The 25426-nt window shown below is 53.5% G+C and overlaps 1 protein-coding gene across 1 annotated transcript; it reads left to right on the top strand.

Annotated features, from left to right (window-relative positions):
- Positions 1 to 4460: 4460 nt before the first annotated feature.
- On the top strand, positions 4461 to 19543 carry CNTN2 (contactin 2). The gene is made up of 22 exons (XM_035561448.2): positions 4461 to 4526; positions 8255 to 8399; positions 9055 to 9230; positions 9531 to 9626; positions 9908 to 10117; positions 10713 to 10812; positions 11080 to 11255; positions 11920 to 12056; positions 12565 to 12694; positions 13566 to 13716; positions 13998 to 14125; positions 14518 to 14693; positions 14832 to 14952; positions 15234 to 15392; positions 15535 to 15684; positions 16418 to 16488; positions 16744 to 16978; positions 17374 to 17489; positions 17804 to 17990; positions 18465 to 18577; positions 18662 to 18830; positions 19397 to 19543. The coding sequence occupies exons 1-22, from the start codon at positions 4472 to 4474 to the stop codon at positions 19501 to 19503; spliced, it is 3108 nt and encodes a 1035-aa protein (XP_035417341.1). The 5' UTR covers positions 4461 to 4471; the 3' UTR covers positions 19504 to 19543.
- Positions 19544 to 25426: the final 5883 nt, after the last annotated feature.

The raw sequence follows: 25426 nt of genomic DNA, 5'->3' as shown, positions 1-25426 counted from the left end.
GGCCGGCCAGGCCCCCCTGAGCTCTGGGGGCTCAGGATCAGCCTCCAAGACCCCCCTGCTCCCCGCACGGCAGCTCTCGGCTCCATGGGGAGCTCCGGAGGGAGAGGGGCTGAGCTCGGGGCCCCTCTCCCTCTGCCACCAGCCGTTTCCCTCGTCCCCAGGCCGTGCTGTTGAACATCTCAGCCGTGCACCTCGCTTCCCCTGCCCGCAGCACGGGCACAAAGCTTAGCTGAGGCTCGACTGAAAGCACAATTCACCCCACCTGCGTGCGAGTTCCCCGTCTGCAGGTGCCACCTGCACTGCCCCCAGGCAGAAGGGACCAGGCTGGGCACTGCAGAGCACACGCTGACCCCAAACCTTCACCCTTTGTGCTAACACCACAGCCCACGGGGCAAGAACAAACGCATCCAGCAGCACAGCCCCTGAAATCCCCCACGGGGCTGCAAACCCCTCTGGGGGTGCTTTGGCCGCTGGGTGTTGGGGACTTCACTGCTTAGGATTGTTGTGGGATGGCGTCTGGATTTCTGCTGCCGCATGTCCTGGGGCCGCCAGCAGATTGTCCACCCCGAGAAGCTCAGGAAAGGCTGAATCCGGAGCTGGCATCGAAATCTGCCTCTCCTGAGCACAGACAGTTGTACAGGAGGACAGATACATTCCGATAAACCCACTTCCAGCTTGCTGAAACACGCTGTTCTGGAGGTGGACAAAATGTACCTAACACTGAGCAGGTTTTGCAGCTGAAACTGCAGCCAGGACGAGAAGTGTGCCTTTTCTAGCCTCAGTGATGCCCCTCAGTGAAAGGGACGTTCACAGCCCAGGCCAAACTGCATCGCTGACCCTCCGGAGCTCTCCTTCACCGGGAAACGTTGCAGCAGAAGGAGCAGCCCCGCTTACACCCAACTGCTCATCTCATACCCGTGGGGGATTAAATTGCACTCGTTTCTCCCGGTAACACGTTGCACTGAGGCTGTGCTGGCCACGCCAGCTCTTGCTGAAGGCCAGCTCCCAGTGAGAGCGGGGAGGTGGCGGTGCCAGCGCTGTGCAGGGCTGCCCCACGCCAGGGCTCGGAGCTCACCATCCCCTTCTGGTCCTCTGAGGCCTCCCAGGGTCACCTCCTCCCATCGATGCCGCTCCAAAGCCAGAAGTGGTGCTGAGTGTGCCCAGGATGAGGCAGCACCTCCTCTCCCAGAGGCTCTGGGGGATTCGAACTCTCCCTGTAGCCCTTTACCGATAGCTCTGCCTCCGTGATAATGGATCGCACGCGGCTCCCAGGGGCTCGAGCGGAGAGTGCTAATGCAGCCCGTGCACATGTTTCCGAGTGCGCCCATGCCTCCCTTGCTGCTGGAGGTATTAATGACAGCATCCATTAGCGGGGCTGACAGATCCCCTTTCAGTACAACAGCAGGCTCTCAAGTGACTGTCAAAATACCCTGCGAAGAGGGGAAAGAACAGGTCCCCGTGGGCCCTCTCCTAATTAAGGTCAGATGCAAAGTGCACGGCCGCGCTCGGGAGAAGTTCGGAGTCAGGTGCAGAAAACAAGGCTGGGGGGCAGTGCCCGAGGATGCCCCAGGGCGTGCAGCACGACTCAGCACCGCAGCCCCAGATGTGCTCCTGCAGCGCCAGGCCCCCCGGCAGCGTTCGATCGCGGCACGCAGGCGGTACGACAACCAGGAGCATGCAAAGCAGTGCCTGGGAGGATTGTTTGATCCAGCTGAACTGCGAACAGATACAACCTCAGCACTCGTGGAAGTTCCTCTGTTCTCTCTTACTCTCCTTTGATGTGGACCATGCCCGGAGCTCTCCCTGGGTATCACTTTTCTCATTTTTACAAAGGAGTTAAAGCCCCAGCCATCCTGTGGCCGGGTTCAAAGAGCCCAAAAGCCACAACTCTTCTTGTCACCTCTTACAGAGCCCTGCCCAGTGTCCCACCGGTCTGCAGAGCAGCAGCACGGCACATCTGCCCGGACCGGCCCCTTCTGAAAGGTCCCCACGTGTGTCAGGTCCTCACAGCAACCACGTGTGTGTGTGCAGGAGTCCGGAGAGGCAGAGGCAGTGGACACGAGGAAGCGAGGGAAGAAAACGACGTGCAAATCAGGAATTGGAGTAGATGGGGAGGTCTGGGCTGAAAGAGGCGAGCTGCAAAGCCAGCTGCAGGAGTGGGGAACAAAGCTGTAGTTTACCCAATAAATAATTAATCTAGAACTAATTAAATAATTCAAATCAGCTTAATTCTTACAAATAACAGCTTTGCTCAGCCGCAGGGAAGGAAGCCGCAGGGGGAGGCTATCACAGCTCGCCCTCCTCTCCCTGTCCCGGGACGGGGCTCCTCAAGGAGCTGACACCTGGGGTGCAACTTGCTCCCACTCAAACGCAGCCCCCGTATTCATACAGCACCCTTCCCCTCTTCCTTTCGGATTTGTTTTAAAAGAGAGAGGAAAAAAGAACGGAGGAGCAGCACCAGGCAGTGCCTCGGTGCAGAGCCCGGCCCCAAAGAGGGGCCGGCAGCGACGCCGCGGGTGTTTGACTTTAATTCCCTGCTGCAGGGTGTGGGGGCAGCTCGGGAGCTTGCTGCCTTCCAGGAAGCTTTGCAACGTGCTGGTGAAGGAACCGAAGCGAGGAGACCTGGGGAAGTTAACCTGTCAAAGAGCACAGCGCTGGCGTTGCCTGCGAGCCCCCGTCGCAGCTCTACAGCGCTGCAAACCAGACCGGGCAGGAGGCTGCTCCTTGTCCCAGGGCGCTTACGATGGACGCACAAACACACGAGAGGGAAGCAGCCGGGGGGTGGACGCAAGGAAACAATGAGGCAGTGTTAGCTGAAAGGCCGCGGGTTCAGGACACCGTTTGGGGCATGATTCGCGGTGACATCGAGTGATTTCATAGGGCTGACTCACTCCGGGGCAGCTGGCACAGACCACGCTCCGTCCCCAAACCGTCCCCTCTGCCACCCTGCGACTGCCCCTGCTTCGGGGCAGGGTTTTCCTTCCCCAGCTGCGACGTGTGCCAACCACCGGCCCTATTCAGGGGTCTGTGCTGTAGGAGGTGTTTGACCGGAGCGTGAGCCAGCGGGGGCAGGCTGGGCTCTGCTCTCAGTGCCGGCCAGGTCCAGCCCAAGCAAGAGAAAATCGAGGAGGATCTGGGATGCTGTCTCTTCCCTTTAAAGTGTGGGCAGCAAAATCTTATTCAGGCGAGGATTCAGAGGCCAGGTGGCTTCCCCAGCCCCAGCCCCCAGAGCCACGAAGCAAACACAGAACCGTCCCCGTGTCAGGTGCACTTCAAGGGCCGCCAGTAGCGAGCGGGGCGCTGGATTTTCGCAAGCAGCGCTGCTCGCCGCGTCCCACGGGACAGAAAGGCAGCCCTTGCCGCGGGGGGCGAGGAGCGGCCCTGCCTGCTTCGGGCAGGCAGATGGGCAGGGAGCGAGGGGAAGCGGCACCAGCTGGAGCGGGGGGAAGGCGCGCTCGCAGCCCGGCTCCTGGCAGCGCCGCCGGCTCACGGGGCTGCGCTGGGAGAGCACCAGGGAACGCGGGGCTCCTTGATGCCTTACTTCAGATGTCATTGTTAACAAAGGGCGGGGGGGGAAATAAGATGCAAAACCACCGCTGCATCTTTGCCAGATTTACAAGGAAAGGGGTGCGCGTGCTGAAGCTGCTCCCGCGGTGATTTTATCCAGGAGGGCGCACGCAGCCCAGCTGGGTCTGCCCAGGCTGGCTGCAGGGAGCAGGGGCTGCACAAACAGCTCTGGTTTGGTTTTGTTTGCTTTTGAGAGATCCTGGAAATCAGGAGGCCGCGGAGGGGGCCGGAAAACGCCCCTCCACCTACTGATGTGCCCTGCGGCACCAGAGATGTCTCGGTGCTCTTTTATCTCATCTTAGCTATTCAAATGCTTTTTACTTTGAAGAAAGGCAGGAAATGCCCCAGCAGGCGGGGACCTCGCTGTGCACCCCCCTGCTCCCCCAGCACCCCCAGGAGCAGCAGCAGCGCTGCAGCGGGCGCAGCCTGCAGTGAGCCGGGTCCCCCCGAGCTCTCCAGAGCAGGGGAGCGGATCGGGGCAGGCAGGACACCCGCAGGCAGCCACAGCCTGCCTGGAGAGTGTCAATTTGAGACGACTTTTTGACAAAATAACAAGAAGAAACTTCCTCCCTTCTCCCCCCAGTATCCTGTATGATTCTGGCTTTTTTTAATTGAAAAATATGCTACGAAAGCATTATTTTTGGAGGAGGGAGGAAGAAGAGCGGATGGTAAGGGGAGGAGGAGGAATAATTTCCCAAGGAAAAGAGCTCCTTCAGACCTCTGCATTCCTCACCAGGAAAAGACACCCTCGTGCTGGGCCCGTGGGGACGTGCAGCTGGGCACGGGGTCCTCAGAGAGCCACAGAAGCCCGCAGACAATCGCTGTGTTTCTCTTGCAGGGCCGCTGTCCCCGCTTGCCCGTAGAGACGAGGCCACAGGGGCCATAACCCGGCCAGAGGCGCAGGATGGGAGGCGCCGCGGGATTTGTCTGCACGTCCCTGGCTGTCGTCACCTGCGTGGGTAAGAGCAGCCCCCTGGTCCCTCGGGGCTGGAGCTGTCATGGGGTGGCCGAGAGAGACTCGGCGGGGTGCTTGGTCCCTGTCGGAGGTGCCAAGCAGGGCACAACCTGGTGCACACGATGCAGTGGTGCTTTGCTCACGGGGAACAAACCCCTCCATGCTCAACTTTCGTGGCTGTGGCATTGTCTGCTTCTCCCAGGTGGTTTTTGTAGCCAGGGAATGTTCCCGTGTTCGCCCAGCTTTGTTGCCTTAGCTTCGCTCTGGCCTCTGCACCGGGTGGAATTCTTTCTGCCAGCAGGGCTCGCTCGCGGTGAAGCTGCTTCCCCTCCTGGTTCTTCTAGGGATGCCCCTCCTGCCGTGCCCTGGCTGCAAAGATTCTCCCATTTGGCATCTGCTGGGGATTGTTCCTGGATCTTAGGGAGTCTCAGGCTACATTTTGAAGGTCCCTTTTCAGCAGGGAGATGTTTCAGTTTAGACAGCTGAGAATTAGATAATGTCTTCAAGCTAATTCATCATCCCAGGAAGAGACTGCTTGGCTCTCCTTATAAATATCTAATTACCTTTTAATGTTCTGTGGGTCCCAGAGGAGGAAAAGGGAGGGGTGGCTGCCCTAGATTGGGAGGCAATTAGCCTGTTTGGAAATCAGTCTGACCCAAATCTGGTAGAGGCCGCAAGACGGAGTTGGGCTCTCCCATTAACCAGCTGAGTTCGTACAACTTGCTCCCCGTCCAAGCTGAGCCCATAAAAAATGACTCGCTGCAAAACCCTGCGAGGGTTGTTTCCTCTTGACCTTTGGCTGATGATGCCATGGATCTCGGGAACCAGCTGGGACAGAGAAACCCCCACTGGAAACATGAGTGAGGGACCAGGGACCAAATAATGGCAGCTCTAGATAAGGCTCAAGGAAACACTCTGGAGTGGGTGGAGATGGGACCCAAAAGCTCCAGGCTGGGTCGGTAACACCACCCGTGCCTCTGCTTATCACCAAAACAATGACTTCCTGAGGATACGAAGAGGTTTAAAGCTTATAGTGAATAGAAAGGTGTCTCTAATGAATGAGGCTGTTAGGAAAGTCTAAATATCTCTCTGGCCTTTCTTCATTCATTAAAGGCCACAAAAAAAACCTTGAAGCCTAAGGCTACCCAAAGCGCTGTCCCTTTGTTCCTCAGAAGGCTTCTTTAAAAATAACCACTTCGATTTTGTGCACGTGTGTGTGTGTTCAGACTTGCTATAAAACCAGTTAATTGCCCGGCTCCCTCGCGTGCCAGGCTTCAGGCTGTGGTCAGCGCGCCGGAGCTAAGAATGTGCTGCCTGGGCTCGCTAAAAGGATTGCTGCTGCTGCGCTCATAAACTGGAATACATCTTGGAAAACGTTCAGCTGAGACATTTCTTGTTTCCTGGGCTCCAAAGCCAGCGTGGGGCTCGGCACACGGTGTTCAGCCTCCTGGACACCCGGGCTTTCCAACTCTGGCTATCAGCATATCCCAGACGCTAACAATAAAAACGCAGAGCCACACGGCCAGAAACCCGCAGCTGATCAGCCTCGGAGGCGCTCAGATCTCCGCGATGATATCAGTTCTCAACTCTTAACTATACCCTGAACCTGTAACTGCTCAGTTACTACTTTAGCCTGCCGGTTGTTCTGCTTAATGAGGGACATCCAGGCATTTCACCTCCAGCGCCAGCTGGGCACCTTGGAGCCGTACACACAAAATCGTCCGGCCCTGTGCCATTGATTACATGTGAGAAAATCAATGCCCGGCTGCTGGAGTCCACAGCCTTGGCAGGCAGAGAGGGACAGCAGAGGACAGCAGCGGGGTGCAGGCTCTGGGTGGACTCAGAAGGGACGGTTAGCTAAGGTGGCCTGATTGGGAAAGAGCATCCCCCGAGACGAGGCATGCATGGGAGTGTCAGTAATGTACAGAGTGTTTGTTGAACAAGTAGAAATTATTTATTATATGCTACCAATTAATCTCAGAATGCAAAGCTGTTAATCCTTAATCCGTTCTCCACCACCCAACAGGACACAACGAACACACCACGTTCTTATTAATTCTCCATTAACTCATGATTATTTTAAGTGCCGGTCAGCAGAGAGCTATTTCCAGCTGAGACCTGCTCAGCACAGCCTCTGCCGAACCAACTGAGAGACCATTTCCAGCTTAGACAAGCTTCTCCTTTGTGAATATAGCTATTTGAGAAGGAAAATGGCACCTGCACGGATCTGGAGGGAATACGACCCTCACAGAACCGCTTCTCTTAAACCAAAGAACGAGACGCAGGCTGCAGCCCCCCTCCCTGGGTGACAGCAGGGACCAGCAGGCTGCTGCCTGCGTGGGGCTCCCTTGCAGCGGCTCATCCACGCTGGCAGGAGCAGAGGGCCCCGGTAATTGGGCGATGCTCGGACACGAGGAGCAGACGCGGGCAGCAAACAGCTGCTCTGAACCCACCGAGCCAATTAGCCGGGCCCCTCTCCCGTCTCGCCCTCGTCTCCGCACGCAGGAGCAGCCGGAACACGAGGCGAACCCCGGGAGCTACAGGTACGGGGCTGCTTCCCCCGAGCCCGGGAGAGCTGAGCTGGCCGCTCCCTGCTGGAAGCTCCTCTTGCATAAAACATCACACTTAGTGGAGTCGCTTAATTTAACCGCTGAGCATGCTGCGTACGGTAGGGAAGGAAACAGCTTGCTGGTTGGCATGGCGGTTTGAAGGCAGTTATTAATTCAATTACAGAGCACGGAAGGATCCTGGGGGCAGCTGAGCATCTCCTAGCTTATCGCTGCAGACCGAGGGGACTGCGCTGGGAAGCACAGAGCCTTGAGGTGGCTCCATCCCTGCGAGGGGACAGGCGTTTCTCCAGGTGCCGGGAACAGAACATCCTGGCAGCGATTATCTCGCCGGCTGTTTTTGCAGTCAAAGATTTCCAGGCAGCTTCTGCTTTGTTCTCGCCTCTCTGCATTGTCACTTCCACGAAGCCTGCGTGGAAGGGAGCCTGCTAGGGTTTGCCTTTTATCTGAGACGCAGAAGCAGTCGCTGCGGACAGCCGGCACCTCCCAGGGAAACATCGTGCCAAAGGGTGGCCTGGGCACAGCACCCCAGAAAGCAGGCAGGTGCTTGGGTTCCTCTCGTGCCTCTGCCTGAGCCAGGCTCAAGATCAGAACCAACCCCATGTCTGAACATGAACGCGGCAGGTTGGAGTTGAATCGAGAGCTGCTGATGCTGCAGAGGCAGGGATGGAGGGGGTCGGACTCCTGTGCAGGGAGTCAGCGGCAGAGCCGAGAGCTTACTGCAAAGATCCGGACTTCCCTCTCTCCTCCCTTGTCCTGGAGGACAAAGGAGGAACCAGGCAGCCAAGGTCTGTGCCGAGCAGCTAGCAGCACGTCCTCGCTGCCAGGACCAACGAGGGCACCCAGGCATCCCCAGCTCCAGCCCCGTCTGTGCAGGGCTGTACGAGAGGCGTGTGCCAGCGCCCCTCCGTGTGCTCGGCTTCCAGCACGTCTGCTCCCGGTGGCACAGCAGAGACGGTGTGAGATGCTCGGTGGGAAGCGCACACGGTCTGCCCGAGCCCTGCTTGGGGCTGGGCCGCAGCGACAGATGGGCTGCGACTTGCACGTTGCTCCCTCTTTTATTCTACATTTAGTTCTGATGCTGCCGGGGACACCCTACAGAACCAAACATGAGAATTTTTAGAGAAAGCTCAGTTTTGCTCAGCTGGTTTCCTCTCCCTTGCAGTTTGGTGCCAAGCCCAGAGTAGCACCAGGACCTACGGGCCCGTGTTCGAGGAGCAGCCTGCCCACACCCTCTTTCCTGAAGGCTCAGCGGAAGAGAAAGTGACGATGGCTTGTCGAGCAAGAGCCAGTCCTCCTGCAACCTACAGGTGAGCTCAACTGCTCTCAGACACCAAGTCTGAACCTCTCTGCGATTAAACACTGCGAGAATGGGTGTTTATAAGCTCCTGAGGAGACGTACTTGAGAAACGACCGTGGCTCTGGCAGGTTGGCACTAAAACAGAAAGGGAGCAGGGCATGTCGAAACCAAAAACTGTCCCATGAGGAGTCCTGGAGGTTTGGTTCACAGTGCAGAGCTTGGAAACACTCACATCTGAATCCAGCCCTGGGTGGCAACATCCCAGCAGAGCTCCTCGGATAATGCTGAGACATGAGGCACTGGCACTGGGAGAGTTTTGCCCATCAGAGGGCTCCAGCCCAGTGATCCCAGCAGAGACGGGGCTCCTCCCTGCTGAGGAATGACCAAGCCAAGGCCAAAGCCTCTCCCCTCTCTGTACCAGGACGAGGACACAACCATCAAGAGCTCTGCTTTCTATTCTCCACTTTCATATAAAGAAGATCACTACGCAGGAACCAATCTCCTTATCTACACACGGTGTGCCATGCCCCCGGGTCCCAGACATAAATCTAACTCAAATCCCAACACCACAGCTGGAAGAACAAACGAGCACAGCTCCTAACGAGGCACACGTGAGCACGCAGTTGCTATACTTATTTTCCCCTCTCTATGCATGCTCTTGGCAGGTGGAAGATGAACGGCACGGAGCTGAAGATGGAGCCAGATTCCCGTTACCGGCTGGTTGCAGGCGACCTGGTGATAAGCAACCCAGTAAAAGCCAAGGACGCTGGCTCCTACCAGTGCGTGGCGTCGAACTCCAGGGGCACGGTGGTGAGCAGGGAAGCCTCCCTCCGCTTTGGCTGTAAGTCCCGTGTTTGTCCCCACGAGGTAAATGAAATGCAGCCACGGTGACGCTGGCGGTGAACTGAGCCCCCGGTACGTACCCCGTTAATAAAGGCCGGAGAGGAGCTCTCCTGTACGTGGCACCAGCATCGGCACTTGGAGAGGTCCCCAGGCGCTTCCCATTGCTGAGGAGGTGCCGCAGGAAATCGATGGGCTAGAGTCAGGAATATTTTCAGATCTGCCTCTGCAAGGCCACTGAAAAGATCGGCCTGCGGAGGGGGAGATAAAATAAAGGCCCGGTTTCACTTTGCATGTTTAGTTTTGCAGGAATTCTCTGCCGAAGAGCGAGACCCCGTGAAGATTACGGAAGGCTGGGGAGTGATGTTCGCCTGCAGCCCCCCTCCCCATTACCCAGGTAAGGGCTGCGGGTCCGGGGCCAGGGGAAGAGACGGGACAGAGCGAGCAGTTCCCAGACATGGGAATCGCTCCTTGGTTTCCGTGGGAATTTTAGGGAAGCAATCTTTTTTCAATTCAGACTCCGTAAAGCAACAAAGCAGAGAGAGGACTAAGCATGGGGAGAAAATAAGTACCATCCAAGGAGCGATTTCTGGGCTAGAAAACAGCCTGCTTGGCTCAATCCCATCCAAGAGGACGCTGGCAACGCGTGCAGTTTGTTCCTTTCTCTGCTCCCCACAGGCTTGTCCTACCGATGGCTTCTGAACGAGTTTCCCAACTTCATCCCAGCCGACGGAAGGCGTTTCGTCTCTCAGACCACAGGAAACCTTTACATCGCCAAGACGGAGGCTTCCGACCTGGGGAACTACTCATGCTTTGCCACCAGCCACATCGACTTCATCACCAAGAGCGTTTTCAGCAAGTTCTCCCGGCTCAGCCTGGCTGCAGAGGGTCAGTGCTCCTGGATTATCCTAAGAGGGCTGGGTGAAATGCAAAATTAACAAACCGCCCCAAAGCACACGGGCTCCACGGGGCCCTAAGCACTCACCCACCAGGCTTTCAGGGGAGCTTAAGAGCTTATAAAAACATTAATTGGCTAGAGCCTGGGGGAAGCAGCCCTCTCTTACGGCTTTGCTGCTAGTGCTGCCATCAGGGGGGTTGCTCTGTTTGTCTGTAAAGTAGAAGTGGCATCGGGAACAGCCTGGGCAGGCTCGTGTACCCCTGAAACCGCAGGTGACTTTCTGCCTTCGGTGACCTTGCAGAGGTGCAGCTAAAGAGACCTCTCAGTCAGAGCGAAGGGAGTTAAGTAGGTAGGAAATCAAGGAGAAATAGTCTTGAGGTGCTGTAAATGGAGGTTTTTAGAGACCTTAGTAGAAGCTGTTTTAAAAGGAAAACGAAACTTAGCCTCTGCCCACCCATGAATTATCCGTACCCATGAAGGCTTTTCAAAGCAGTGAAACCTTGCAGGTATCTTTGCCCTCTAAGACCTCACGCATGTGATTTTGAAGTCATCCAGAACCCCTCAACAGTGCCTTCCTTTTAACAGACGCCAGGCAGTATGCACCCAGCATAAAAGCCAGGTTTCCTGCAGACACCTACGCTCTGGCCGGGCAGATGGTGACTTTGGAGTGCTTTGCCTTTGGAAAGTGAGTGCAGCGTCCGCGTCGCTCAGGCTCGGGGAGGGGAGGGCGTCACAGACCCCGCAACTGTCGCAGCCCCTCTCCGAGGGATGTAGACCAGGAGGGGGAATAGCAGGAGGGATGGAGGGGTGAAACCAAGCTGTCCTGCTGGCTGAGGCCCAGCTGGGCTGGGAGCTGGCTGAACGGGGATGGAGTCACACCACGCTGCACAGCATGGGCAGCCTGCTGCACCAGACCCCAGGGCTGGGCTTCACCGGGTTTGCTTTCCCGTAGCCCCGTTCCTCGGATAAAGTGGAGGAAGCTGGACGGTTCGCAGGCCTCCAAGTGGATCTCCAGCGAGCCCCTCCTGCAGATCCAGGACGTTGGCTTTGAGGATGAAGGCACTTACGAGTGTGAGGCTGAAAACATCAAAGGGAGGGACACCTACCAGGGCCGCATCATCATTCAAGGTAACACAGTCAAACCCCACGCCTTTCCAGGGCACGGCGAGATGGCCCAGGCAGCAGAGTGAACCTCTGGCAGAGAAACACCCACCCTTGACCCTGCCTCGTATCAGCCCCTACTAAACCCATCACAAAGCCCTGACAAAGGCTACTGCAACCATAGGGAGACCTCATAACTTGGCCTAAAATAGCTGTAGCAAAAATGAGGTAACCAGGGATGGGAGCGCAGAGTTAGAAAAAGCAGACTTGGCTCTCACCCAAAGTCTTCTCCACGCCTGGGCTCTTTTCACAAGGGTTAGTGCTTGGAGCTATTCATCAGACCTAGACAAGCTGCAAACTTAACGTGGTTCTTCCCAGTCCGAATCCAGTCTCTCCTGAAGGTCAGGAATGGCTGCGTTTACTCTTAGGAAGAGGAATCACACTATTCTTCCTCAGATCTGGATTCTGCCATAATTTTGTGCAGCCCACATGCACAGCCGCAGCCAGACCCATGGAGGACTGAGCCTTGCATCGCTGCACAAAAGGCAAAGGCTGTTCCTACGGTGAAACGCGCCGCAATAAATAAATCTGCCAGCAGAGATGACACAATGAGCATCCTTCTGCCTGCCTGGCACGGCGCGCCTCTCATCTGATCCTCTTGGCTCTGCCACCCTCTCTTGCTCCTTTGCAGCTCAGCCGGAGTGGCTGAAGGTGATCACGGACACGGAAGCCGACATCGGGTCCGACCTGCGCTGGAGCTGCGCGGCAGCCGGCAAACCCCGGCCGGCGGTGCGCTGGCTGCGGGACGGGCAGCCGCTCACCTCCCAGGTACCACCACGGGCAGCAGCGGCTCTGTGCGCCCCACGCCTCGCAGTACTGAACCTGCTGCTCCACACTTAGAGCCCCTTCTGCCTCGCTGCAAATCCATCTCGACCCCGGTTTATCACCCCTCTTCCATGTACCCCCATGAGGCTGCAAAGCGGTGGCATGGTCCTTACCCACAGCAAGTTCCTCCTCCCGTCACTGCCATCCCAGCCATTGTTTCATGCAGCTGCAGGAGCTCGTGGCCGGTTCTCAGGGCGGATAAGTATCACCTTGGACTTGCCGTTGTATGACCCGCAAGTTGCTGCTCAGGCACTCAGAAGTCTCAGCAGACAGCACAGTGATGCGTGGTGCTGGCTGGACACAAAACACGGCCCACGTTTTCTCCCACGGAAAACCAGGCTGGCTCCAAACTGCCACACGAGTCTGTAATGAAACTCAACCCTGAACACACGAGGCTTGAGTTCCATTTCTGTTTTTCTCATCTAATGGGTTCGTCCTCTTGTTTGCACAGAACCGCATCGAAGTGAGCGGTGGAGAGCTGAGATTTTCCAAGCTAGTCCTGGAGGACTCTGGCATGTATCAGTGTGTGGCTGAGAACAAGCATGGCACAGTATATGCAAGTGCTGAATTAACAGTGCAAGGTAATTTCTCATTCCCCAGTGCTCTGGCTTTCAATGGGACACTGAAGCATTTTAGATCTCTTCCTGATATACTCTGCTGGCAATCTCAGAGTAAGATGAGAGCAGACAAATACTGCTTCACTCACCATTGAAATATAGCTGCTGGCTCAGCAAGAGGCTCTACGACCCTTTAAAATTTGAATCTCGTGTAAGCTCAGTAATGCTGAAAGAGCACAAGGACATCTGTTTAGCTACAGAAAGTGTACAGGACAGACAGCAGCACAACCAGCTCCCTTCCATTACACAACCTTCCGCTTTTGGGGAGGAAAGATGTCAAAGAAAAGAGCTCGGTATCCACCCAGCCTGCTTAGATGGGTGGTGACTGGAACCGGGCTGAGGCCAAACTTGCTCCACATGAGTCTAACAGCTTGATTCCTTATGGGCAGTAATGCCAGAGACAAACTAAAGGCCCTAAGCTGCAATTATTTAATGTTAATGCACGGCAATGCACCAAATTAAGGCCAATTCCAGGAGGAGTTTCAGACAAGCTGGGTGTCTGCACTTACACCAGGTGATTTTGGTCGGGATACTGAAGGGAATATCCTCTACATTTTCAAAAGCAGCTGTTCTTGTGCCTCTCAAAGACCTTGCACTTGTTAGGGTCATACTGCCATCGCTCAGTACGACGCGTGCCACCTAACACCTGCCTTGGCAGGCGTTTGACAGCAGCCGGCAGCAGAGGAATCGCGCCTTCATCCCGCTCTCCAGATACTGCCATGCTTTGTTACCAGGCCATCTAACAACAAATCAATACCTAGCTACACGGCAGTTAAAATGCTTACATAGCAGGGTTTTTCTAATCGTTCCTTAATCCTCTTTTTTCCCCCCATAGCCTTAGCACCAGATTTTAGACTAAACCCAGTGAAACGACTCATACCTGCAGCCCGAAGCGGGAAGGTCATCATCCCATGCCAGCCAAGAGCAGCACCAAAAGCCACTGTGCTCTGGACTAAAGGGACTGAACTTCTGATCAACAGTAGCAGGTAGCAGCACAGAGTACCCAGAAACCATAGCTAAAATCACTTTTTTTTTTCTTGCCAGAAGACTGGACTCGATGATCCAAGCGCGCTGCTACATCCCTAACCACACACACTTTGTTATTGCTCTAGTTTCTTCTTTAAAAAACCTCTTACATAGTATTTGTGGTCCTGTCTCTATCATCATTTTGTCTAAAACCAACAAGAGCTGGAAAGTGTTTGGCAGGGGTGCAGAGTGAACAGACATTTTAACCTTCTTTCCCGTTATGGTTCTTCTTCATTTCCAGGGTGACTATTACCACAGATGGCACCTTGATCCTCCAGAACATAAGCAAATCTGATGAGGGGAAATATACCTGCTTTGCTGAGAATTTCATGGGCAAAGCCAACAGCACAGGAATCCTCTCCGTTCGAGGTAGAGATGTTTGGCTTGACTTGGGGTCAATGAAGCACGAAACGTCTAAGAATGTCACAGTGTGAATTGAAACTTAATTCTCCTCTCTACAACCCCAAAAGCAGTACAGTACTCAGGGAATCAGAGACATTTCAGCCTGTACAGCAGCAAACCTGCCCAACCCACCAAATCACACCTACCAACAACTGGCCCTTGGGAAAAGCATTTCTATTCTCTATCCGCTCTAATCCCTTATCTTCCTCTTACAAAACTACAGCTAGCTCCCGTTAGAGAGGGACGACGACAATTTAGGAAGTGTTAGGTCATTTGGATGCTCCACCCCAGTAACGTAACTCTGGCACACGGAGGCCATTTGCAGCTAAGAGCCCTCCCTCCCTCCTCTTTCCCTGCAGACGCCACCAAAATCACGTTGGCACCATCTAGTGCCGACATCAACGTCGGTGAGAACCTTACCCTGCAATGTCACGCGTCCCACGATCCAACCATGGACCTAACGTTCACCTGGTCACTGGATGATTTTCCCATTGACTTTGACAAGTCGGAGGGGCACTACCGGCGTGCCAGTGTGGTGAGTAGAAAGGGGAATTGTGTGCCGCCAACAAGGTCATAAAAATAACACCAGCATCTTCGTTTGCGTGCCAGATGCTGGGTTGAGATGAGGCACGTTCAAACGCTTTCCCCACCGTGTCTCCTCTTCCCCCCGCAGAAGGAAGCCGTCGGGGACCTCACCATCCTCAACACCCAGCTGAAGCACTCGGGGCGGTACACGTGTACAGCCCAGACAGTTGTGGACAGCGCTTCGGAGTCAGCCACGCTGACTGTCAGAGGTAATTTCCCCGCTCCTTGCAAGCCTGAAGTACCAGCACGGTGCTTGCAGGGATCGGCTTGCTCCTCCCTTGCAGTCACGTCATGATCTCACTTTTGAATTAGATGGGAGAGTCTTGGCAACTTTAAAAGAACCAGAATTTGAGGTGACGATTCCTAGGCTAAAGAAAATAAAAGGAAAGAAGGGCTTGATTTTAATTCATGATGTGCAGAATACAAAGAGCAGTAAGCCTCCAAATCTCTGACATCTTAGTAACACGTACATCTGTCTCCACCATCCCAGGACCTCCAGGCCCCCCCGGGGGCGTGGTGGTGAGAGACATCGGTGACACCAGCGTCCAGCTGAGCTGGAGCCGTGGTTTTGACAACCACAGCCCCATCGCCAGGTACCTGGTTGAGGCCCGGACCCTGCTCTCCAACAAGTGGAAGCAGATGCGCACCAGTAAGTGTCCTGGGGCAGCGGCTGCAGCGTGGCCCTGCTGGCCCGGCTCAGGGACACCAGCTCCATGCCGAGTCCTTGCTCTGTGCTCGCACGCTGCCTACTCGCTCTATTCGCTCTCCTCTCGTGTTATTGGATTATATAGATCCTGTAAATATTGAAGGCAACGCTGAGACAGCCCAGGTGGTGAACCTCATCCCTTGGATGGATTACGAGTTTCGGGTCTTAGCAAGCAACATTCTTGGAGTCGGGGAGCCAAGCTTACCCTCCAGTAAAATCCGTACCAAAGAAGCAGGTACGTGCAGATATGCTCAGAGGAGAAAAGGGGAATCAGAGGCACCTACCCTACACGCCAGAAGGGGAAGGCTGGCTTGCAACAAGCCTCGGGCCCCGGCAATTAGTCTTCTCCTTGAGTGCTCCTAGAGGTGAACCCACCATGAAATTTTCTGCCTTTCTGCCCGTTTACACATCAAAGACAAAGCAGTGCCAGAACTGGCAGCCAGCCGCACCAGCGATAGTTACAATATATTAAACCGTTATAAATTGTAGCTTCAAATACTGTACGGTCTGGGCAGTAAAGCTTAGAAGAGGAAAAGAGCCCTACTATATATATCACAGAGCACAACTGTGCAAACACGAGATAAATTTCCCAGCTGTGCATGTTGATTCTATCTTCTGTAGCTCGAACACATAAGCAGAAGGGATGTAAGACCAGCAGGAGAAATGCTCTCAACATAATGAATGCATATTAGCTCCATTCTAATTTGAGCTCTCCCACATATTCCTGCTTTGAGCTTGATTCTCATCCCCTCTTAGAAATGCTGCCTACAAATAAGCACGCCAGGGACTAGCCAGTGTTCGAGACCTCGTTGCCACAGACATCTGAAATCCTTACAGCTAAAAATGGAGACCAGCACTTTTCTAATGAGCTGTCAAACCCTGGCTGCTCCCTGTCTTTGTGCTCCTCTTCCCCACTATCCTTTCTTTACCCAACCTGCGCTGTCTGCTTTTGTTTGGGGCCGTGACAGCACCCACTGTGGCACCATCTGGGCTCGGCGGCGGCGGAGGGGCTCCCAACGAGCTTATCATCAACTGGACGGTAAGTCAGCACCGCTCCAGCCTCGGAGGCTGGGACAGGGCCAGGGGGAGGAGCACGAGCCATTTCTCTGGGGAAATCAGTGCTGCAACACAACTGCCACGTGCGGTCGTGCCAAACACTGTGTGTAGCGGCAGTCCCAAAGTCTTGCCTGCTTGAATGGGATGTGCACAGCCACCGGAGCGGCTTTGCTCACAGTGGGTGTAGGCGAGTGCCCAGCCCCTTTCCATGCTCCTTTCTCTTTCCGACCCCTCGCAGCCCACGCTACGGGACTACCAGAACGGGGACGGCTTCGGCTACATCTTGTCATTTCGCAAGAAGGGCACCCAGGGGTGGCTCACCGCACGGGTGCCTCACGCAGAGTCTCTGCACTACGTGTACCGCAACGAGAGCATCGGGCCCTACACCCCCTTCGAAGTGAAGATCAAAGCATACAACAGGAAAGGAGAGGGCCCAGAGAGCCTCACTGCCATCGTGTACTCTGCAGAAGAAGGTAAGGAGGGCTGCGGTGGCTCTGAACTCACGGTGCTTCGCCCGATCAGCCACGGTGTCGGAGCTCACCGGTGGGAGAGGCTTCCTTTGCTCAAAGAGCAGCTGGAAGCAAAGCGTAGACTTTATCTTGTACTTGAAGTACCCAGATAGATGTTTCCCTCAGCACACCCCTGACTGTACACCGAGAGCAGACAGAGATCTTCACAGCCTGCAGCTGTGGGTCTCCTTGACCTACTAAGTCCCTAAATCCCTTCCCTGTTCTTTGCTCCGCACACATAATGCCAGCTGTCAGGCTGCGAGTTATCGGTGCTGCAGGCGAATCCCTCCTTTCAGTACAGTGAATACGCTGCCCTGAGGTGGAAGGAGCATTTTATTCCCTTTTCGTGTCTTTTCCAGAACCGAAAGTGGCTCCGTTCAGAGTTACGGCCAAGGCTGTTCTGTCCTCAGAAATGGACGTGTCCTGGGAGCCCGTGGAGCAGGGAGACATGACCGGCGTGCTTTTGGGCTACGAGGTGCGAGACTGCCGCGGGAACGAGGGATGCTGAAATGCACAGGGAGAGCCCAGCAAGGGAAAATCCCCCAGCCTAAGCAAGATGAAAGGAAACAGCGTTTTGTTGCCAAAGATGGGGGATAACGACAGCATGAGGCTCTTATGGGGCCACTGCTAGTACTCCTAAGAGTACCTGCCTTTGCTCACAGGCTGTAACCTTATTGCTGGGCACACGCTAGGTGAAACGCTCAGAAACAAATACCAAAGGTGTCCAGCACTGGTCTTGGATGGAGATTTGCAGATGCCTCTTCCCTTCCTGAACGCTTTTCTATTTAGATCCGGTACTGGAAGGATGGCGACAAGGAGGAGGCAGCTGACAGAGTGCGAACAGCCGGGCTGGTCACAACAGCTCACGTAACTGGCCTAAACCCCAACACGAAATACCACGTCTCGGTCAGAGCTTACAACCGTGCCGGGACCGGGCCCCCCAGCCCCTCTACCAACGTCACGACCACGAAGCCACGTGAGTGAGCCCTAACCACCTCCGGCCCGAGCATCCTACTCCCCCGGGCAGCCGTTTCCTCCAGTGGACCCCCAGTGATCAACAAATCAATTAGCTTTTACCTCTTGGTGCCCTAAAGCCATTTCAGCTAGTCAATAAAACAGCTCCCTGAATGTCCTCAGATCTGCCTTGTGGTCTGCGCACCGCTTATTTGAAAAGACCCGTGCTCACAGTCACAGTCATAAAGAAATACCTTGAGCCCTACAGGGAGAAAACATCATTTGTTACCAATAGCACCTGGAAAAAAATATATATACCGTGTTTTTCCTTCTCTTCTGAAAGAACATTGTGCTGTTTGCTAGGATACTTCCCATTACACCAACCAGGGTGGTGCCACCAGCCTTATCAATTAGAGTCCCAGGAGATTCACACGGGCAGCACAAGCTCCTCCTCACCCCCTGCCTTGCTAAATCTGTCCCGTTTTGTGTCTCTTAGCACCAAGGAGGCCACCTGGCAACATCTCCTGGACTTTTTCGGGGTCTACGGTCAGCATCAAGTGGGACCCCGTGGTGGCACACGCAGACGAGTCTGTAGTTACAGGGTACAAGGTACTGCAGCACGCAGCTGGCCTCTTACACGTGGCCCCGAGGGAATCGCGGTGAACATAAACTCAGACTTGCTTCTCCCAACAGATGCTCTACCGGCAGGATTCCCACTCTGCTCCCACACTGTACCTGGCCAGCAAGAGCCGGATCGACATCCCGGTCCCTGAAGACTTCACTCACGCCTTTGTGCAGATCCGGGTGACGGGGCCTGGGGGAGATGGGGTCCCCGCCGAAGTTCACATCCTCCGGAACAGTGGTACGTACACTTCTCTGACCACACGTACCCCGTGCACAAATGCTGCTTACAGGGCGCGTCACAGACCACCAAAAAACAAGCCCAGTTCATCTGCAGGACTACCTGCCTGTAGATGATGATCTCCTGCCACGGCTCTTTGACAAGCGATGACTTTGTCACCGCTCCTCCCCTCCATGGCCGACGCAGCGCAGTAGCACAATAATATTTTTAAATCCCCCTTTCCCTTCCAGGAGCCCAGGGAACACCTTGCCCTGGTGTTTTATGTCAAATCTCTGGAACTGGTCTGCGGTTCCCTTTTGTTTGATTAAAGGAACTTCTGAAGTACCCCTCTCCAGCACTGCATCAAGTAACCTCCCTCCAGACTCCGAGCAACCTTTTAGTCTGGTCTGACCCCACGTTCATTATTTGCAGCTAAAGCCCTCAGGTCCCCCACTCCCACCCAAATCACACTGCCTAAGAGTGAACTCCTCACTCCGCTTCTGGGCCCCAGTCTCAGCCCAGCCCCAGCCCCAGCTTTGTGGCAGTGCAACCACACGGTTGCTCCTTCCCTGCTCCCTTCCTTTCAGGGACGAGTATGATGGTGGAGGACTCTGTGACGAGGCCGGTGCCGCACGCTGTCATCGTCACCAACTCGCTCGTAATGCTGGCCCTGATCGGCTACCTGGAGCTCTGATGGTGGCCGGTGCAGCCGAGGACTCCCGGACACGCTTCCTCCCGAGGCAGCGGGGAACTGCTCAATATTTGGCTGCTGCAACTTCGTCTGTGTCACAGCAGCTTCACAGAGAAAGGATTTGACAACGATGTTTTAAGGGAGGAAGAAAAGAAACGGCTTTTTTTTTCTTTGGAAGAACACAAGATTTCATACAAGACATGGGTCTTTAACCAAGCAAAGTTTTTTTAAAGAACTGAGTAACACAAGGAATTCTACATGAATTCTGACAGCCAACTGCCCCATACACTGTATCGAGTAGGTTTTTGCCTTATGAAGCCATGTACTAAAATAGTCAGACTGCTAAACTTGACTTTTTTTTTTTAATACGTACAGTGTATTTGTGGGAGGGGAAGGGGAGGACGGGGACTGAGGATTTCAAAGTGAATTTCAGGATTTCAGCATGTTCCACACCAATCCCAATCACAGCCATTTCTAATGAATTAGGGGATGGGATTATTTCCCCCGTAATAGGAGCCAAATTCTGCAGCAACCAGCCCAAGGAGATAAAGCCACGAGAGAAATCGAACTCTGCGCCATCCTGAGGAGATGGGTGAACACAGAGGTTAGATTGTGAAAATCTTTTTTATGCCACTGGTGTTAACTTGCAGCCCCAGCTTACTGTTTGTATCAACTGCCATGCTGTGAGGTGCAATGCTCAATGTTATCCATATCCCACATGGTTTTGGGGGTGTTTTTGTTCTGTTGTTCGCTTCTTGCCTTTTTATTTGGGGAGGAGAAGGGGTAAGTCAAAGACACACTTTTCCAGCATCCAACAGTTTGGAGAGACAGATCTGCCTGGTACAGAAGATTTCAACATATTTAATTTCAATACAGAGAGGATCTTAAAGAACGAGGAGGAAGGAATATTGCATAATGTAACCGAGAGCTGGAGACTCAAGCCATCACTGAGGCAACACAGAAACTCTGGAGCTCCAGCCTGGATAAGTCACCTGGCTGCCAGGCCCAAGCTCGCACAGTGAATGGATGTGGGGGGACTGACAACCCCGAGCCATACAGGGTTGTTGGGGTGCCCCGCTAACTGGAATGGCTGGAAATTGTTGTTGCTTGTTAAAATCCCACACTACGGGGAGGGCCTGACATGCAGCTCCTACACTAGCTGCCAATTCCTTGCTCCAGCTGATCATTTCAAACCTAACGTGTCCTAGGCTTTAGTGAGCATTTAAGAGATCACACGCGTAAATCCCTGGCCTCCCGGAGGAGCTAGCCCTAGTGCATATACCCACAGCATCCCATTACAGTTTTGTCGTGTCTGGCCTACCCTGGAAGTGAGAAGGTAAATGCTCCGGGAGGGTCGGGGTGTGCAACGCCGACAGCAAGGTGCGAGGAGGAAGGTAGGTCCCTAGGTGCTTAGGGAGAGAGAAATGTTTTAAGAAACAAGCAAGGAAAAACTAAGCTTAAGTAGAATAAACATTTAGAGGACAGCTACAGCAAAAAGAAAGGGCACTTCAGTTTCCCATATAGACGATGCCTTGAATAACGTACAAAAACCCAAAAACCGTGAGGGGCTGAGGCAGGCAGTGAAGGCAGGGACCCTCCACCCCCCGAGCCTGCCCACAGCTTCCACCTTGCTCTGCAGCTCTCCATCAAGAACCCCCTCGGTCCCTCTGGCAGGTTCAAACGCTTCTTTAAGGACAACTGCTAAATATAAATTATATTTTTGTATGATCTAAGTTCTTGAAGACTTTAAAATATTTCTATTGACATTTGGAAGCTTTTATTTGTTGGCAAAGTATTTTATGTTGTTAATTCCGCATTTGTGTTACCACCTCCGTCCATCCTTCTGGGCCTTCAACCTTTCTTCCACAAAAGATAGGACGAAAGGAAAATTAGGAATTCAGTGTTAGCTCAAAAGCAAAGCAAATTAGGACTTGATTGATATGCAGTACTAGCGGTAGCCACGAGGAAAATATTTAGGAGGCATAATCTAACTGGACCTACAGAGCTTCAAAGCACTGCAGAATGATTCCCCCAGCAGCCCTGCAGAGGACAGGCCCGGTTTGGGAGAGTAGCAAATGAAAGAAGAAAAATGAAGTGATGTGCCCAAAGGGTCTTCACCGCACCGAGATGCAGAGGCTGGAGGCACTCCGGGTGGATCCTGCGGAGCGCCCAGCACTGCCGGCTGGGACCAGAATCAAAGCCCTCATCCCAAAGACATCTTCTGTGCTCCTCGGGAGGAATCACCAAGCTGGAGGAGCTGCTTTGGTGCACGGCCGCAGCCAGAAGGTCCACTCCGGTTTCGGGCACAGACTCCGTGAGAGCAGCTGTGATGCCCCGCAGCACTGCCTGCTTACCCACGGGCACAGCTGGGCGCCCTCAGGAGGCGCGCGCTTGGCACCTGCAGGGCAAACGAATGTGCCGGGACGGACAAACTCACACGAGTCAGCAAAGCAAAGCTGAATGTCCCGGCAGTATTTAAGGACGGAGGTTCAGCATCAGCCTAGGTGTAACCACACGGGCTGTGCGATGTCTCTTACACGGGCCTGGTCTCACCAGGTGTTTCTGGCAATACTGGTGACTATGTCTGTTATATTTAACTTTACTGTGTTGGAAAACAAGATGATTTATAGCATGGTGAAAACGGTATCGAAATGCTGCAGTGCCACGGGGTTTGAAATAGCAGCTACCTGCACCATTTCCCTGGGAAGGTGAATACATCTTCCATACGTTTATTTGTTAAATTAGAACACAGGCACACTATATAAGTGAAAAGCTTCATGAGTTGGATTTCAAATGTTGCAGTTAGCACTGCCCTACGTTGCAAATGGGCTGAATATATTCTAGGATGTAAATTCACGGAACAGTATTACCTAAAGCCTTTGAGTGACACGTAGGTCCCCTTCAAAGTTAAAGGTTCTCAATTTGGATTCAACTACGCCTCTTTTTTGAAAAGGTAAGTACAGACTGCTTCCTCAGTATGCATTTGAAACCAAAATGCTGATTAGTTTTTGCAGTGTTTTAAGGATCACACACAGAAGCAAAAGGTATGACCTAGAGACAGCCACAAGCGCATTCCAACCACCTGCTCTAACACCAGCTCTGACGCTCTGTTCTCCATCCATTGCTCCAAGCAATTATCTCACCACTTGCTGCCTCAGTTTCCCTTCCCGAAAAGCAAGGCACGAGCAGGTCACCGTGCATTTGCAAGTTCTTTGCAGTTCGCACGTTTCTGCGTATTCACGCCCCTGCCACAGGTGTGATCGGAGCTCACGGAGGGTGTCAGAGCTGATTTAAACTGCCCAGCTCAGGCACCAGGAACATTTCAGCAAGGTGGGACAGCCACTGCCAAGTCCCTGGGGCAAACGTGCCCTCGTCTCTGCGCTGGCCATAGCTGGCCACTACCTAACCCAGCCAGCCACTGCCCAGCTGACACCAGTGCTTCCCGTGCCTTATCACAAAGAAACTCTGAAAAAATGTGCATGGTCACAGGGCAGTCTCTGCCCCGCGGACGCTGGAGGGATTTGCTGATACCCCAAAGACAAGACAGCAGCGTGCCACAAAGCGCCGCAGGTGAGCACGGGGGCACACGCTGGGTGAAGGACAGGGGCGGGAGGGGACAGGGAAGGTTTTCCACCTGCAGGGAGAGGCCAAATTCAGGCCAGGGCAGTTGCAGGCTAACCGCGCCCCCTCCAGACCAGACAGCTCAGTTTTTGTACATAGACACAACCACGTTCTGACAAAACGTTCTTCTGGTTTACTTACCAGGGGTTAGGCGACATTCAGAGAAGGACCTGCGCACACACCTAGCCATTTAGCAAGGCACAGCCAAGGCAGGGTTTGTACCTAGTTAAACTTACAGAATATAACTTTATCCAGGCTGTAAAAAAAACCCTAAATGTAAAGCCTAACCAAAGCCAAAGAGGAGAAAAAGATGCGAACAACTTCCCGTGACACCAGTTAGAGCTTCCTAAAACGCAGCACAGGCGTTAAAAGAAAGGAAAGGTGTTCAGAGCCAGGGGAGAAAACTTAGATTTCAACATCTTAACTGAGTTCATTGGGTTTACACCATCGCATTAAGCTGCAAATCAATTTCCTGTCTCATTAAGAATCCCGCACACGTTAATTGCTCTGAGCATTTACTTTAGGGATTAACTTACAGGGATGAGTTAAGTGCCTGCTTTCTGCTCTCAGCACTGTGATGGCTCACTAAGGGAAGTCATCTCATTTCACAGGGTCCGCCTTACTTCTTGGCAGCGAAACCAACCTCACGAGGATGCTGCGAGGAGTAAGCAACACGGGTGAAGTGTTCTGAGACTCCCAAACGAGCGGAGCTAAACAGATCTGATTTATTTGTATTTGACACACAATCTACCTGATGCTACTGAAGTCACAGACTGAGCGTTGCATTCGTGGCTTTAGGTTGTCTGGGCTAAATTCAGCACTGGGCTATGCGGGTTTGAATCAGGAACAGCTCAGATGTAGATCAGGATAGATTAAGTGTTGTGCCCGGAACGGGAGATGCTCCACGCCTTTCATGCCTTCACCCACGTCAGTTAATGCCTGGGGGTTCGCAACCTGACCTGCTCTGAACGTGCAAAGCTCTCCCCCATCCGCACAAGCCCTCTGCTGGGAATATTTTAATCCAACGCCACTAAACACGGACAGGGCAGTTTTCTTCTCCGTAACTTTGTTGTACACTATTTTTTTAAGAAAAAACAAAGGGGAAACACTGTAAGCATACTGTATTTACTGTAATTATGGTTATTTATTGGCTACGGTAGCACGCAGTTCATAAATAAAGACCTTCAGAGACAACTACTGGAGTCTGGAGTGCTTCTGTCCAGCTGTAAATGCATCGGGTACCTTGCTTGCTCAGGAGTCCCCCCGGCCCTGGAGTATTTTCCTGACTGCCCACTGCACGAACTCACACAGACAAGGAGCCCAGAGAGACCCCATCCACGCGGAGCTGAACTCCTCAGCAAAAGGTAATTCAATTAAGATATAGTAAGCTCTAACTCTATCCCATGACAACGATAACTAATGGAAAGAGGAGAGACTGTCCTTGGGGCAAGGAATTGAGGTTACTGAGGGTCTGGTTAAATACATCAACGTAATGTGCTTTACCTGGCTGGTATTCCAACGGCTAGAAAGCAATGCTGAAAAACTCACGTCAGAAATTTCATGCAGCTTATTAGCAAAAAGGGTAATTGATTTTCAAAATAACTTGCCAAAAAAGCTTCATCATCAATCGCAGCCTTTACACCAAGACTGGAAATCTTCCAGGAAAGATATCCACGAGATCAGCCACGAGCTAGCAGGCTCGTAAAAGGTTCACTTACGTTACCGAAAATAATTTCCATCATTGCAGGAGGCACTGCATGAAATCACCTGGTCTACGTTATGTCAGATTAATTCATCACAGTCATCCCTTCTGGCCTTAAAAAAATCCATTAGCTCCCTTCCACCTTCAGGAAGGGTGCCAAGAGATCAACTGGAGCAGCCGTGCGTGGCGCAGGCCTGCGGTCCCTGCCGGAGTTGTGCTGAGGAGTGGATAGGGGAGAAAGGGGGCTCAGCAGCACCAGCCATAGGAGATGTCACCCAAACCCCTTCCCTCAGCCCATCCGGGATGCATTTGCTTTTATGCAGCCTGTAGAACAATCACCATGTTTAACCATTTCCATTTACAGGCTAAAACCCTATAAAACAGCTCACAGAAAAAGACAAGGAATACACTTTAGAGTAAAGCGCCGCAGATCCAAGTCTCATCTTTGGAACAAAGGCAAAAGGGCCCCTTTCAGCAAAAACACCGTAAATAACCCCAACTGTTCCCCCGAAGCTGGCTTGTAAGCTGCCAGCTCCAAGGATTTCCGAGGCTGTCGAGAGAGCATCGTTACTGCCCAGCCCCAGGCAGACCCAGAGCCTCCTC

Source organism: Cygnus atratus, chromosome 24, assembly GCF_013377495.2.
Source record: "Cygnus atratus isolate AKBS03 ecotype Queensland, Australia chromosome 24, CAtr_DNAZoo_HiC_assembly, whole genome shotgun sequence".
Taxonomy (NCBI): Eukaryota; Metazoa; Chordata; class Aves; order Anseriformes; family Anatidae; genus Cygnus; species Cygnus atratus.
The sequence above is the reverse complement of the archived record's forward strand: the minus strand, read 5'-3'. Positions and strand labels throughout refer to the sequence as shown.

What these genes read in the sequence shown, in the direction of transcription:
- CNTN2 (XM_035561448.2), top strand. Translation starts at nt 4,472, where the DNA reads ATGGGAGGCGCCGCGGGATTTGTCTGCACGTCCCTGGCTGTCGTCACC. An exon ending in AGCCTCCCTCCGCTTTGGCT is followed by an intron (nt 9,231 to 9,530) that starts GTAAGTCCCGTG and finishes TTGCATGTTTAG; the next exon opens with TTTTGCAGGAATTCTCTGCC. An exon ending in ACTACCGGCGTGCCAGTGTG is followed by an intron (nt 14,694 to 14,831) that starts GTGAGTAGAAAG and finishes TTCCCCCCGCAG; the next exon opens with AAGGAAGCCGTCGGGGACCT.